Source organism: Protomyctophum parallelum (genome assembly GCF_964188405.1).
Source record: "Protomyctophum parallelum genome assembly, chromosome: 16".
NCBI classification, from domain to species: domain Eukaryota; kingdom Metazoa; phylum Chordata; class Actinopteri; order Myctophiformes; family Myctophidae; genus Protomyctophum; species Protomyctophum parallelum.
Window position 1 is genome coordinate 48791620 of NC_139711.1, and position 15814 is coordinate 48807433.

A 15814-nucleotide genomic window follows, 5' to 3' on the forward strand; every position below is an offset into this window, starting at 1 on the left:
TGAACTTGGGAACAGTATAGTCACAGCATGTCATTTCATCTTGTGACTCTGGTTTTTTAACAAATATAAGCACTCCGTTGAACTGATCAATGAATAGCTGTAGAAACAAGTCAATGATGTTGCTATAGTCACATCATGAAACACAAAGGGCCGATTCATACTCCTATTTTACCGCTGTTTCAGCGCTGTATTGCCGAAAATGATTTCGCCTCGTCAGAAATTTTCAGTAGCACCGAGGAGCCGACTTTAGGACAGGCCCGCCACCCGAACCTCAAATGACGTCACATTGTAGGCTTAACAGAGCCTATTAAACAGACTTTTATTCGGCTCTAAAATAGGAGTATGAATCGGCCCTTTGTGTTTCATGGTGTGACTATAGCAACATCATTGACTTGTTTCTACAGCTATTCATTGATCAGTTCAACGGAGTGCTTATATTTGTTAAAAAACCAGAGTCACAAGATGAAATGACATGCTGTGACTATACTGTTACCAAGTTCACGCCTGGACAGACACACATAGGATCAAATAGATCGTTTCCTACAGCAGTTGTCAGCGCATCATAGTGTAGTGGGTTGAGCACAGCTTCCAAGGTTATTTTGGTTCACTCCAAAGACTGTTCGAATCCCACTTCCCACAGATATTTTCATTTATTTTTTATTTTCATCATTCTAACTGTGTTTTATAAGTGCATGTTGTCACTGTTTCATACAAGTGAGATTCCACAAACAATCGGATGGATATTTAATGAGAAGATAGAAGATAGCTCCGCTCCGAGAAGATAGAAGATAGCTCCGCCCCCTTCATGAGACAGCTGTGAAAGACGGCTCATGCACGCGCAAATCCAGCCCAGGGAACCAGACAAACCAGGTAACTAGTCAAACTGTAACAGTGGGATTCGAACAGTCTTTGCAATGAACCAAAATAACATGGGGAGCTGTGCGCTGCCCATCACACTATGACGCGCTGACAACTGCTGTAGGAAACGATCTATTTGATCCTATGTGTGTCTGTCCAGGCGTGAACTTGGTAACAGTATAGTATATATATATATACAGTATATATGTGACTCTGGTTTTTTAACAAATATAACCACTCCGTTGAACTGATCAATGAATAGCTGTAGAAACAAGTCAATGATGTTGGTATAGTCACATCATGAAACACAAACTCTTCTGTGGAGACTGACAAATGCAGAATAGCGTATTAATCTTTTCATTTGTAAATCTCGAGCAAATAACTGAGTACACTGTGCAGAGCATAAAACAGCACCACCTGCTGTTGTCTAGCAGGCAGTGCAACATGTCAACTTGTGACTGTGATATAATATGCGCCGTCATGTTCATGTTCACAAACAAACGCAAACGCAGAGAAAACGGCAAGACTGCGCGTTTATCCACTGCTCATGGTGTGACTATACCAACATCATTGACTTGTTTCTACAGCTATTCATTGATCAGTTCAACGGAGTGCTTATATTTGTTAAAAAACCAGAGTCACATATATACTGTATATATATATACTATACTGTTACCAAGTTCACGCCTGGACAGACACACATAGGATCAAATAGAACGTTTCCTACAGCAGTTGTCAGCGCGTCATAGCGTGATGGGTTGCGCACAGCTTCCAAGGTTATTTTGGTTCATTGCAAAGACTGTTCGAATCCCACTTCCCACACAGATATTTTCATTTATTTTTTATTTTCATCATTCTAACTGTGTTTTATAAGTGCATGTTGTCACTGTTTCATACAAGTGAGATTCCACAAACAATCGGATGAATATTTAATGATCTTTATTGAAAAGAATAGAAGATAGCTCCGCCCCCTTCATGAGACAGCATCTGTGAAACTGAAAGACGGCTCATGCACGCGCAAAGCCAGCCCAGGGAACCAGAGAAACCAGGCACAAGTTAAACCGCAACACCGGTACACTTGTTTACAACAGGGTCCACCATGTTCAATTCATCAAAACATTTAGAGACGTACAAATAGACACTTCTATATAGTTAAAGAACAGAACAGGAATTCATCATAAAGGAGGTAAAAATGGAAAAGAAACATATACAGTGAGTGAGGAGAAAAGGGGTGGGGTGTGGTGGGGGGGGGGATTCAGATTTTACGGGGGCCAGTTTCGAATTGCAGCCGTCCGTAGGTGTCCTTTGACATTATAAACCACGAATTTATTGAAAACTACGGACTAACACAGTGCACAAGCACCCCGTATGCCTCGCTGACATTATAAACCACGAATGTATTGAAAACTACGGACTAACACATTGCACAAACACCCCGTATGCCTCGCTGACATTATAAACCACGAATGTATTGAAAACTACGGACTAACACATTGCACAAACACCCCGTATGCCTCGCTGACATTATAAACCACGAATGTATTGAAAACTACGGACTAACACAGTGCACAAGCACCCCGTATGCCTCGCTGACATTATAAACCTCGAATGTATTGAAAACTACGGACTAACACATTGCACAAGCACCCCGTATGCCTCGCTGACATTATAAACCACGAATGTATTGAAAACTAAGGACTAACACATTGCACAAGCACCCCGTATGCCTCTCTGACATTATAAACCACTTCTTTATTGAAAACTACGGACTAACACAGTGCACAAGCACCCCGTATGCCTCTCTGACATTATAAACCACTTCTTTATTGAAAACTACGGACTAACACATTGCACAAGCACCCCGTATGCCTCGCTGACATTATAAACCACGAATGTATTGAAAACTACGGACTAACACATTGCACAAGCACCCCGTATGCCTCTCTGACATTATAAACCACTTATTTATTGAAAACTACGGACTAACACAGTGCACAAGCACCCCGTATGCCTCTCTGACATTATAAACCACTTATTTATTGAAAACTACAGACTAACACAGTGCACAAGCACCCCGTATGCCTCTCTGACATTATAAACCACTTATTTATTGAAAACTACAGACTAACACAGTGCACAAGCACCCCGTAGGCCAGACAGTCGGACGGTGTGTAAAGCATCTTTATATTTAGCATTCGTAGATGTTGGGAGTTGTAGCAGGGCTCAGCTGCAGTCAGTGTGCACGGCCGGGGGAAGTGGGCTATATCCCGGCCTGGCCCAGTGCATACAGTCGCTTTTTGTTTATTTTCGGGAAACTGTAAACCCTCACACGCAGTGGGAAAAGCTGCTGTTAAAGGTATATTCAGTGATTTCACTTAATTCAAATATCACTTATTTTTTTGTTTTGTTGTGATAATCCTCCCTACTATAGAGTGTGCTGACCATATAAGGAGTTCCTCCCTGTCCCCAGTTAACCCCTGGGGGTCAAAAAACCTCAGGTTTCGTTTTTGTCTCTCTATCCTGATTGGATGAAAGGCTTAGGTCCCAGACAAAAACTAAACCTAAGGTTTGTTGAGTGAAATCACTGAATATACCTTTAAGATACGCTACTAAATACTGAATGTGTTCTCGTTTTCAGTTCTCATTTTTATGAATGTGTATTGATTTGATTGATTGATTAACAGCTTGCAGAATAATTACAGTAGCCTACATTTCAAGTACAACTCAATAGCATAAAGCATTACTCTTGTTTACAATAGGGCCACCATTGAGCACCATTTGAAAAGCTATGCCAGGGACCCCCATAAGAGAAGATTTTCACGGCTTAATGTCAAGGACCCCCAGTTTGACATGCATTAGTCTACTCTACGGACCCCCATTTAATGGCATTTCTATCTCTGGGACCCCCAATTTATATTGTAAAATCAATGTTAATTGAACTGACCCGTTAGGGTCCATTTGTACACTCTGAGTTACAGACCCATAAGGGTCCATTTGGTTCCATTTGTACACTCTCAGAGTTACAGACCCATAAGGGTCCATTTGGGTCCATTTGTACACTCTCAGAGTTACAGACCCATAAGGGTCCATTTGTACACTCTCAGAGTTACAGACCCATAAGGGTCCATTTGGTTCCATTTGTACACTCAGAGTTACAGACCCATAAGGGTCCATTTGGTTCCATTTGTACACTCTCAGAGTTACAGACCCATAAGGGTCCATTTGTACACTCTCAGAGTTACAGACCCATAAGGGTCCATTTGGTTCCATTTGTACACTCTCAGAGTTACAGACCCATAAGGGTCCATTTGGTTCCATTTGTACACTCTCAGAGTTACAGACCCATAAGGGTCCATTTGGTTCCATTTGTACACTCTCAGAGTTACAGACCCATAAGGGTCCATTTGGTTCCATTTGTACACTCTGAGTCACAGACCCATAAGGGTCCATTTGGTTCCATTTGTACACTCTCTGAGTTACAGACCCATAAGGGTCCATTTGGTTCCATTTGTACACTCTCAGAATCAGAATCAGAATATCTTTATTGTCATTGTACGAGACAACGAAATTGATTTGCAATCCAGCTCAGTGCATTTAAAACAAAAGACATAATTCTCTATATAAAACACAAAATACAAACATTTAAGGCATATTGCACAGTAAGTCCTTCTAGTTCATAAAGTGTCGAGTGTCAGGGTTCAAGTGTCAGTGTTTAGAGCTATGACTGCTCTGGGGTAGAAACTGTCCTTCAGTCTGTTAGAGCTATGACTGCTCTGGGGTAGAAACTGTCCTTCAGTCTGTTAGAGCTATGACTGCTCTGGGGTAGAAACTGTCCTTCAGTCTGTTAGAGCTATGACTGCTCTGGGGTAGAAGCTGTCCTTCAGTCTGTTAGAGCTATGACTGCTCTGGGGTAGAAGCTGTCCTTCAGTCTGTTAGAGCTATGACTGCTCTGGGGTAGAAACTGTCCTTCAGTCCGTTAGTCCTTGTCTTGATGACCCTATAGCGCCTCCCTGAGGGCATGAGCTGCAGCAGGTGGTGACCTGGGTGGGATGGGTCCTTGAGGATGCTGTTGGCTCTCCTGCTACAGTGTCTCTTGTAGAGGTCCTCCAGAGATGGAAGGGGACATGCCATGATCCTCTGGGCAGTGTTTATGACCCCCTGAAGAACCTCTCTGAGTTACAGACCCATAAGGGTCCATTTGGTTCCAAACTATCATTTAGCTGGGGACCCCCTGGAACTCCCTCAAGGACCCCAGGGGGTCCCCGGACCCCACTTTGGGAACCACTGCTCTAGCTCACGTGACAGCATTGTGTTTTTAGGACTCCACCAGGTCAAAGGTCAACGGGTCCTCTCAACCTGTGTTGTGTTTTTAGGACTCCACCAGGTCAAAGGTCAACGGGTCCTCTCAACCTGTGTTGTGTTTTTAGGACAACACCAGGTCAAAGGTCAACGGGTCCTCTCAACCTGTGTTGTGTTTTTAGGACTCCACCAGGTCAACGGGTCCTCTCAACCTGTGTTGTGTTTTTAGGAATCCAGGTCAACGGGTCCTCTCAACCTGTGTTGTGTTTTTAGGACTCCAGCAGGTCATCGGGTCCTCTCAACCTGTGCAGGCCAGACTGGGAGGCGAGGCGATCCTTCCGTGTCTCGTTGACCCTCCGCTCAACATGGAGAGACGGTCAGTGATTTGGACCAGAGCTGACCTGAACCCACCAAACGTTTACGTTTTCCAAGATGGACGTCCCATTACCACCGTCGTGAACCTCTTGTACAAACGGAGGACGTTCCTGTTTCACGAGGAGCTGCAACACGGTAACATCTCCCTGAGGCTGACCGGGGTGAGGCTCTTGGACATCGGGACCTACAGCTGTCTCGTTCCACACGTGGGCAGCAGTACCATCCAGCTCCTTGTTGGTAAGATTTAATGTTCATAACGATAACCAGTGTTTTTTAAGTGGTTATTCTGGGCTTTGAAATATCAAAAACACTAAAGAACACCAACGTGTATTAATTTAAAGCTGGAGGGCCAAGAGATGACCGAGTGAAATACCTTCCACCACGAGGCGGAGGCATCCGCGTGGAACTGTTCCCAGACTACCGCTCTGTTCCTGAAGGCGTCACCAGCATCCTGTGGAGGCACGGAGGCGACTTGGTAGCGGAGTGGTATCTGGTTCATGGTCTGGATTACTACGGGACGTTTAAACACCGCTCCACACTGGACCCAGACACCGGACGGCTGGTCATCGACAACATGACCGCAGAAGACATCGGGTGGTATTCTGTGGAGCTCAACGAAAGACTTCACAACAAGACTTACCTGCTTAAGGAGATGAGTAAGTATGACTCGTCGTTATGGATCTGTTATTGTCTGTCCTTTTTGATTTGTTCTACTCCCCTGGCGCACCGCAGCGATACGGGTCCCTGACAGGAAATATGTTCAGATGGGGGTCCGCAGACAAATACATTCATTTTGGGGGGTTATGGCATGAAAATGAGAACCACTGGTTTATACAACATTGAGAAACAAGACCAACTAAGCAACTACACTTTAGAAACAAGACCAAATAAACAACTACACTTTAGAAACAAGACCAAATAAACAACTACACTTTAGAAACAAGACCAACTAAGCAACTACACTTTAGAAACAAGACCAAATAAACAACTACACTTTAGAAACAAGACCAACTAAGCAACTACACTTTAGAAACAAGACCAAATAAACAACTACACTTTAGAAACAAGACCAACTAAGCAACTACACTTTAGAAACAAGACCAACTAAGCAACTACACTTTAGAAACAAGACCAAATAAACAACTACACTTTAGAAACAAGACCAAATAAACAACTACACTTTAGAAACGAGACCAAATAAACAACTACACTTTAGAAACAAGACCAAATAAACACTACACTTTAGAAACAAGACCAAATAAACAACTACACTTTAGAAACAAGACCAACTAACCAACTACACTTTAGAAACAAGACCAAATAAACAACTACACTTTAGAAACAAGACCAACTAAGCAACTACACTTTAGAAACAAGACCAACTAAGCAACTACACTTTAGAAACAAGACCAAATAAACAACTACACTTTAGAAACAAGACCAAATAAACAACTACACTTTAGAAACAAGACCAAATAAACAACTACACTTTAGAAACAAGACCAAATAAACACTACACTTTAGAAACAAGCCCAACTAAGCAACTAGACTTTAGAAACAAGACCAAATAAGCAACTACACTTTAGAAACACGACCAACTAAACACTACACTTTAGAAACAAGCCCAAATAAACACTACACTTTAGAAACAAGCCCAACTAAGCAACTACACTTTAGAAACAAGACCAAATAAACAACTACACTTTAGAAACAAGACCAAATAAACTACACTTTAGAAACAAGCCCAACTAAGCAACTACACTTTAGAAACAAGACCAAATAAACAACTACACTTTAGAAACAAGACCAAATAAACAACTACACTTTAGAAACAAGACCAACTAAGCAACTACACTTTAGAAACAAGACCAAATAAACAACTACACTTTGGAAACAAGACCAAATAAACAACTACACTTTATAAACAAGACCAAATAAACAACTACACTTTAGAAACAAGACCAAATAAACACTACACTTTAGAAACAAGACCAAATAAACAACTACACTTTAGAAACAAGACCAAATAAACACTACACTTTAGAAACAAGACCAAATAAACAACTACACTTTAGAAACAAGACCAAATAAACAACTACACTTTAGAAACAAGACCAAATAAACAACTAGAAACAAGACCAAATAAACAACTACACTTTAAAAACAAGACCAAATAAACAACTACACTTTAGAAACAAGACCAAATAAACAACTACACTTTAGAAACAAGACCAAATAAACACTACACTTTAGAAACAAGCCCAAATAAACAACTACACTTTAGAAACAAGACCAAATAAATAACTACACTTTAGAAACAAGACCAAATAAACAACTACACTTTAGAAACGAGCCCAAATAAACAACTACACTTTAGAAACAAGCCCAAATAAGCAACTACACTTTATAAACAAGCCCAAATAAGCAACTACACTTTATAAACAAGACCAAATAAACAACTACACTTTAGAAACAACAAGCGCAAATAAGCAACTAGGGGCCTACACTTTAGAAACAAGCCACCAAAAACACTACCAATTGTTCCCTCAAATTGTTTTTGGTCTGAGCAAACACTCAAACCTCCTGAGCAGACATCAGCAACTACTGAGCAAACATTACGTCACCTTGACACCAACTATCCAAACGTTAGATAATGCGAAGTGAGCGTCCCTCACTTCACACAGGTGTGATTTCTTTCCTTTTTTCCAAATGGATTTTGGTATAGGCCTACCAGTGAATTAATGAATAGTTAGGCCTAAAAAAAAAAACTTTGGTTTCCGATTGGCTGTCATTTTTGGGCTGAGTAGGTAGGGAATTTATTTTATTTTATTTTTTTATTTTTCGTAGGAAGGATGGGTAGCAAGGAATTTATTTTATTTTTTATTTTTTTCGTGGGAAGGATGGGTAGCAAGGATTTATTTTAATTTTTTTTCCTACGGCAATGATGGATAGGCTTCTTTTTTAATAACTTCAATATTTGCCTGAAATACCATCTTTTAAATAATGAATGGTTCAAGTACACATAACACTGTATGCCTACAGCTAAACATTTGAAAACTTTGAATAGAATGTCCACACACTGGTTGAATACTTTAGAGTTTTAATTCAACTCCAAACCAAAGTAAAGTGCTGCATCACTCACATACCAAAAATAAATACAAATCTTCAAGTAATAAAGCTGAAACATGAACTTGTATTTTGAAGCAGAGAGCTACTGGCTATCCCTGGATCAAACAAATTAACTTAAACCAACCAATGGCATGAGGAGTTGGAAAACCAAGAATACTGACTGGTGAATGAATTATACCAGGATTTGAAAATAATAAAACATTTTACCCCAGGGTATGAGATGAGCTCAATTCAGAATGAGGAGCTTTAACAATTAAGTCCATTCTAAATACTGATATACAGTATGCAGCTTAAAAGTGAATAGTGTTAGAACGGTGGTTGGTCAAACAGATTAGAACGGTGGTTGTTGAACTTGCTACCGCTGTCTGGCCTCTGGTTTGCGAACCAAATTAATTGCTTAGTGTTCAGCATCAAAGTATATAACTTAAGTTAACTTGCCATATGCTTAAATGTTCTATACGCCCATCGATTAATCCGCAATAGCTCGTTTTGGAAGCGTCGGGGCTTAACGAGACACACTGCTGTCTCGTTGAACCCAGCTGGGTGAATAACCTAAATCAACGTCACCACGGTAAATGCTCCATATAACTATGAAAGCGCTAATGTTAATGTTCACTGCATACACGTAATATAGTTGACCAAGCAATGTTACAGTCCACTGTAGGCTAAAGCTATTTGGTTTCCAAATCGTAGTGCTGTAGACTACAGCAATTTAATTTCCGCATCGCAGCGCAGCGCGCATCGTGTGTGCCCAAAAGAACAGATCTGCAAGCTGTCGACACGCAATCGAGCGGCATGTTGATAGTTTGTATGTCTGTTATTTTGGTTAGGCAACGCACATTACGCGTGGTATGTGGGTTTGAGAGGCAATGATTAATGTATGCCTACAGTAGCCTAGTAGATTATAGCCAAGTTGACAGTTGTCATAATATTGTATAGCTCTGTTCTGGACTGTTGCACAACGTTAGCCAACGGTGAATGATGAAAAAGTTGCACTTTGTTAACGAGGACAGTATTGGACATGCTGCGTCACTTCAGAGGATCGCTGCTACTTTGATTCAAAGATGTTTACTCACCCCTGGAAATCGCTGGAAACCATTAGAATGTTGGAAATGGAACGTGAATTACAACCTCAAGTAGCCTACCATGCACCTCGCGATGACGCATTCCAAAACATTTGCGCACGTGATATTTTAGACGAAAGAAAACTTAATTTTGACTTTGCGCGTCCCGATGGTCTCATCAAAGAGAATTTTAATGATCAAAGACCTTTTTGGTGTTGACTCGGTCGTATTCTGAGCTTTTTCTTTTTTTTTTTTTTTTCACCAAATGCCAATAAAATAATTTGAGTCGCGCATATTTAATAGAGTCGGTCGGCAACCGGAAACCAAAGTTTTTTTTTGTTAGGCCTTACATAAGGTTACGCAAGTTACAACATTTTTATTTCATATCAAGGCTAGGAATATTCAGTTAGTCTACATATCAGTGGTTCTACAATTTACAATTTACAATTTAGGCATTTAGCAGACGCTCTTAATCCAGAGCGACTTACATTTAAGCAAGAACAAAAGCATGGGAATACATCACATAAAAGCATCTATCATGAAACATGCGTAAGCTAAGAAGGTAACAGTGGAATATCTATATGATGAAACTATACATACACTATACATAATAAAACTATACATATTCACTACTATGCTATACATATGTACTATGGCGTGCTATGACTATATACAATACAATTATAGTGCTGTCTACATAACATGCTATAAGTCTGTGTCAAATGCTATCTAAGCCAACAGAAATGCTATCTAAGGGGTTAGGGTAAGTGCTATGGGCCATGATGGAGTCTGAAAAGGTGGGTTTTCAGGCTACGGCGGAAGATTGGGAGTGATGCTGCAGTTCTGACTGCAATGGGAAGTGCATTCCACAGTTTTGGAGCCAGAAGGGAGAAGAGTTTGGGACGTGTGGAGCGTTGAACTGGGGACCCCCCTTCCCCACCCACCCAGACAAGCAACAGAATGGTACCACAGATAAATATTGTGAAAATAGCCGATCTACAAACTCGCTGTGAACTTGTAGATCGGCTATTTTCACTATTGTTGCCTCTTTCTTTATTATTTAATAATCTGGACGATGTTTGACCAGTTTTTATAGCATGGTTTGCTGATTACCTTTGATGCAGTAATGGTATTTTTCTTTTAGAGCCTTTGAGGTATTCTAGAAGTCTTAAAAGTCCTTCAATTGTCACTTCACTGTCATCTGAGGTCCCCCCCCCCCCAAATCATGTGGGGACCCACAGGTTGAGAACGACTGGTATATGAATACTCGATATTGCTTTACATGGGGGGCATGAGGAAACGTAAACTTTATTGACACACACACACACACACACACACACACACACACACACACACACACACTAAGACGAGTTTGTTGGTGTGTCTTTGAACTCCTAGTTTCTCAGATTGTCGAACGTCAGCAGCCCCTACTACGCCAGCTATGAGCTATTATTATATGTAGCTCTACATAGCTGTTCGGAGTTTAGTAAATGAAGCCCTCCGAAAGGCTAAGAACAGGCAGCACACACGGGCATGACTCGTGTTAGTCGATTTATTGATGAAAAAGACCACAGGTCATAAACCTGGAAGAAAACAAAATAAAAAGGCATTACAATAATATATTTTTTTCAATACAATGCAACAATTAAACAAATAAGCGTCACAATATGTTATTGTAGTTGACTCTCACAAAATATCATATAGCTGTACATTCACCCAGAATACCTGCTAAATATAATTGTAACATAATCTTACAGCTCCTCTCATTACTGACACAAACTGTAATATAAAGAAAACCGGCATCATGTATACATTCCTATATACACATGAGTAGCCTACATATAACCAAACCACACATATACTGTGTATCCACTAACATATATATATATATATAAAGCAGCACAAAGTAAACACTGTTACTACAGCGAGCTGGATACAACAAGCATAAACTGCATTTCCCAGAATGCAAATCACCAACGTGCCTTGCGCAGATCGCACGCAGCACGCACACACGATACTACAACATCACCATGGCAACAGCTAGTACAACTAGTATGTTAATACTGACGCGACTCTTTTATGGATGTACAAAACACCACCACACAATAACACAGCCCACAGGACTTCTCTACCACCCACCACGCTACGGTCCGCTAAGCGTCCCGACAAAGCAACCTGTCAAACAGCCAGCGCTGGTCACAGCTAAACACTAGCATTAGTGCTACATAACAAACACTCACTGCTTTCCGTGCGCCGCTCGCTCAATACAAAACAAGTAAGTAAATAAGTAAGTAAGTAAATAAGTAAGTAAGTAATGCTACTGCACAGATGCTATAGCAAACATTAGGCTACATTTACACACTACAGTTCAAAGCTGCTAACTTACCAACGGGCTGTGTGCTCCTGATGACATATCGTTGTCGAGTGTAATGAGTGACACTCAACCCAACCCTTCATATGGTCGCAGTCGCACAGTCGCGCATGCGCAAACACTTCCATTCCATAATCATGACTACCATACTGACACACGTCTCGAGCATAATGTAATGAAATTAGAGTTATGAAAAGTATTAAATAGACAATAAAGAAGTAAATATTTTTAACACCCCCCAGTTCACATTATTTATAAATGAACTTTTTTAACCTATAAATAGTACTTATGTTCTTAAACCAAAACTCAAAAGAACCGAACACCTCCCACTTGGCCGACTGATCCAGATCCAAGGAGGCCACTTAAACAGTCACATGAGTCTCTCACAAATGGAATGTCAACTTAGTCCATCCTTGTAGGCATATATGTAAAGAAATTAAGAAACTGAAAATGTCTTTCAAAGTTAGTTATCCTTAGCTGAAAAGGCTCACTAAGGAGGTAGGTCCCACCACCTTGCCTCCTTACTGAGTGCGAGTTTGCCCCACAGCTCAGCCGCCTCCCAGGGTTGCCCAATAAACCAAACAAAAATAAAGTTCAGAGAGTTCTTTGGGCACCCATGGCGAGGACTTTCATACCTCCAGCTGGTCTTCAGCAGGTATCAGCACGACCAGTCTCCGCACATCTCTGCGTAGGATGATGGTCGAAGGCAGGGTAGAGTCTTTAGCCCGGGTTCTGGATACAAGAGGTGCAGGAGAGGCCATACAGGTCGCCACGTCAGCATCCCGAACCACTCCAGCCTCGTCCGGATAGGTGACGATGATTCTGCCGAGCCGGAACTGCCCCCTCAGGGCGTTCTGGTCTGCGATCCAGACCAGATCTCCAACCTTGAGACTTCTTTCTGCTCGATGCCACTTGTGCCGGATAAACAAGTTCGGTCCCGCCAGCTCACTCCATTTCGACCAGAACTTGTCCACCCCAGCCTGGACAGCCCTCAGTCTGCGCCAAGGGTGGGTTTCCACGTCGATCCCGTGCATGTCTCCTCCTTGTCCGGTCCGCCCCAGGATAAGAGAGTTAGGAGTCAAGTACTCTACTGTTTCCTCTTGCTCCTGTGCCACAGCGTCGATGGGTCGCTCGTTAGTCAAGTTGGCTGCTGAGTAGAGAAGTGTCTGGAACTCCCCCCAGGTGTAGCAGCTGGTTGTTCCGCCGAGGCTACTGAGCGCTCTTTTGATAAGTTTGACAGCTGCCTCTGCTGCTCCATTCCTGTGAGGCGAGTCCGCAGGATGGAACTCCCATTGCCATTCAGTGCCATTTTTTGCTGCTATGCTCTCGACTGACGCCTTCTGTAGACAGGCAAGATGCTTGTGCAGTTCTTTCAGGGCAGGCTTGGCGCCCACGAAATTTGTGCCTCTGTCGGACCATAACTTCCGGGGATGCCCCCTCAGCGCGGTGAATCTGGAGTAGGCCTGAAGGAAGCTCTCAGAAGACAGGTCGTCGACAAGGTCAGCGTGGACTGCCCTGGAAGCCATGCAGCAATACACGACTCCCCAGACCTTTTTCTTGGTCCGTTTCTTTACAGCATCCATCACCTCGAAAGGGCCGAAAAGGTCCAATGTGGTATACTGGAACGGGTTTGCTCTGTTAGTACGCTCATGAGGAAGGTCGCTCATTACTTGCTGACATAGCCTTGCTCTCTGCTTCTTGCAAGTGATGCACTCGTTGATAACCTTCTTGACTATCCTCCGGCCTTCTATGACCCAGGCTTTTCTTCTTGTGCGCAGCAGTGTGGCAGAAATACCTTCATGATTGGCCTTGTGAGCTTCACTAGTCAGCAAGGTCCCCAGCCATGACTGGAAAGGGATTAACGGTACAGCTGCACCGTCTTCATTCCAAGATTGGACTCTACCGCCGCAGAGCAAGAGCCCTGTGTTATCTTTGGTTACAACCAGGCGGTTCAGGGTCGTAGTCTGGAAGTCCACGCCGTCCTGGGCTGCAAGTGCCAAGTCTTGGAAGTCCATTTTTCTCTCTTCTGCGGACAGCTTAGAACTCTTCGCCTCCCACTGTGCTGAGTCAGAGCCTCTGTGTCTTAGATTCAGCCAGAATTCTGCCATTCGTCGAGCCCATGCGACAGTCCCACATAGTTTTGACAAGCTACTGAACCGTTGAGGGTCAACTAGGCGCACGAGAGCCACGCCCCAGGGTCTTCTCTTCGGCTTTTCTGCTGCTTGAGTCTGACCTTGGTCATTCGGCGGTGGCCGCTGAGCATTAACTCCCACGTCTGCCCCAACATCAGGGCTTGAGACTTTTCGTGATTGAGCCCTGGTGACTACAGCTGAAAACGCCTTTCTCTGCAACCTTTTCACATCATCAGCGACTTTGGTCACAACTTCGCTAGCCATCTTCACAGGCCACTCAGCTTCAGGTCGTTTCAGGAATTCGGGGCCTTGTTGCCACTCTGACTCTTCACCAAGCTCTTCAGGAGTTGCTCCCCTTGTGACGATGTCAGATATGTTGAGGATGCCGTCAACCCACCTCCAGTCTTCCACTGACCCAGCCATCTGTATTTCTCCGATGCGGTTGGAAAAGAAGGTCTGGTAACCGTAGCTATCCTTCTGAATCGCTCCCAGGATGGTTTGGCTATCCACAAAGTGGACCCAGCGTGCGACTTCTATGCGGCAGTGCTTCTCAAAGTACCTCTTCAGACGGGTTGCGAAGACGGCACCGCATAACTCTGCCTTGATCACGTCTCCTTTCTGGTCGAGAGGAGTGAGCTTGGCTTTTGACTCAGCCAATCTCACGACGATCCCTCCTTGCGTCTCCCAACGGAGATAAAGCACGGCGCCGTAAGAAGCCTCACTTCCATCTGAAAACGTGACTCCCAAAGGGCGGCCTATGGCTCCAAAAGGTGTGAGGCTTCTCTCAAACCTGATCTGGCCGAGTCTCACATATTCCTCAAAGAGTCGTATAGCTGCCTCCCGGAGTCTTGGCGAGAGTGGTTCATCCCACGTGTCTTTTGTTGAATTGCCTATACTTGCTTCCTGGTAGGATTCCCTCACGAGCATCGCTCCTTTCTGCTTTGCTGGTGTGGCAAGTCCAATGGGGTCGTAGAAACCAGCGACTTGACTTAGAAGTATCCGACGAGTCAAGGGGTTTGGAGTGTTGCTTCTGACTTCATCTTCGCGTAGATCAATCCCCGTCCTCATCTTGCCTCGCTTCTTTGAGAAGTTGATGGACGTCATCACACGAAGTTTGTCAGTCTCAGGCTCGTAGCCAACACCTAGGGCCTTACTTTCTTCGTCTCCCATCTGGTTAGGCAACACCAGAGTCTTGGGCGCAGACGGAGTTGTTTCACTGTCACTGGAGTCGGCCGCAGTTCCAGACCTCCCACTTTGGCCTGTCAAGACCCACGGTTTTAGGGAGAAGCCTCCAGCCTTCAAGATCTTCTCGACACCTTTGGTGATCCTCTCCAGTGTCTTGATATCGTTGTGGGATGTCAGTATGTCATCGACATAACTGTCTTCTACCAGGATGCGGCGCTCTTCAACCATGGCTGCGAACTGCGGAAGGTTTGCCGTTTCTCTCATGGCAACCTGGGCGATACAACCAGCGGGTTTGTCTCCGATGTTGACCCTTACGACGACGAAGACCTCAATTTCATCCTCTGGGTTGTCTCTCCAGAGGAATCGATGGAGTTGAACTTCTTCGTCTTTCAACCAGACGG

At 43.3% G+C, this 15814-nt stretch overlaps 1 protein-coding gene across 1 annotated transcript in view; it reads left to right on the forward strand.

The window, feature by feature from the left end:
* LOC310873865 (protein NLRC3-like) overlaps positions 1–15814 on the forward strand; it is a gene marked incomplete at its 3' end in the record, with an annotated part of 39085 nt that overhangs the window by 12097 nt on the left and 11174 nt on the right. The window contains exons 2-3 of the mRNA XM_083786420.1: positions 5431–5769; positions 5874–6188. Coding sequence (XP_083642546.1) covers positions 5431–5769; positions 5874–6188 — 654 coding nt within the window. The remainder of the gene's footprint in view (positions 1–5430; positions 5770–5873; positions 6189–15814) is intronic.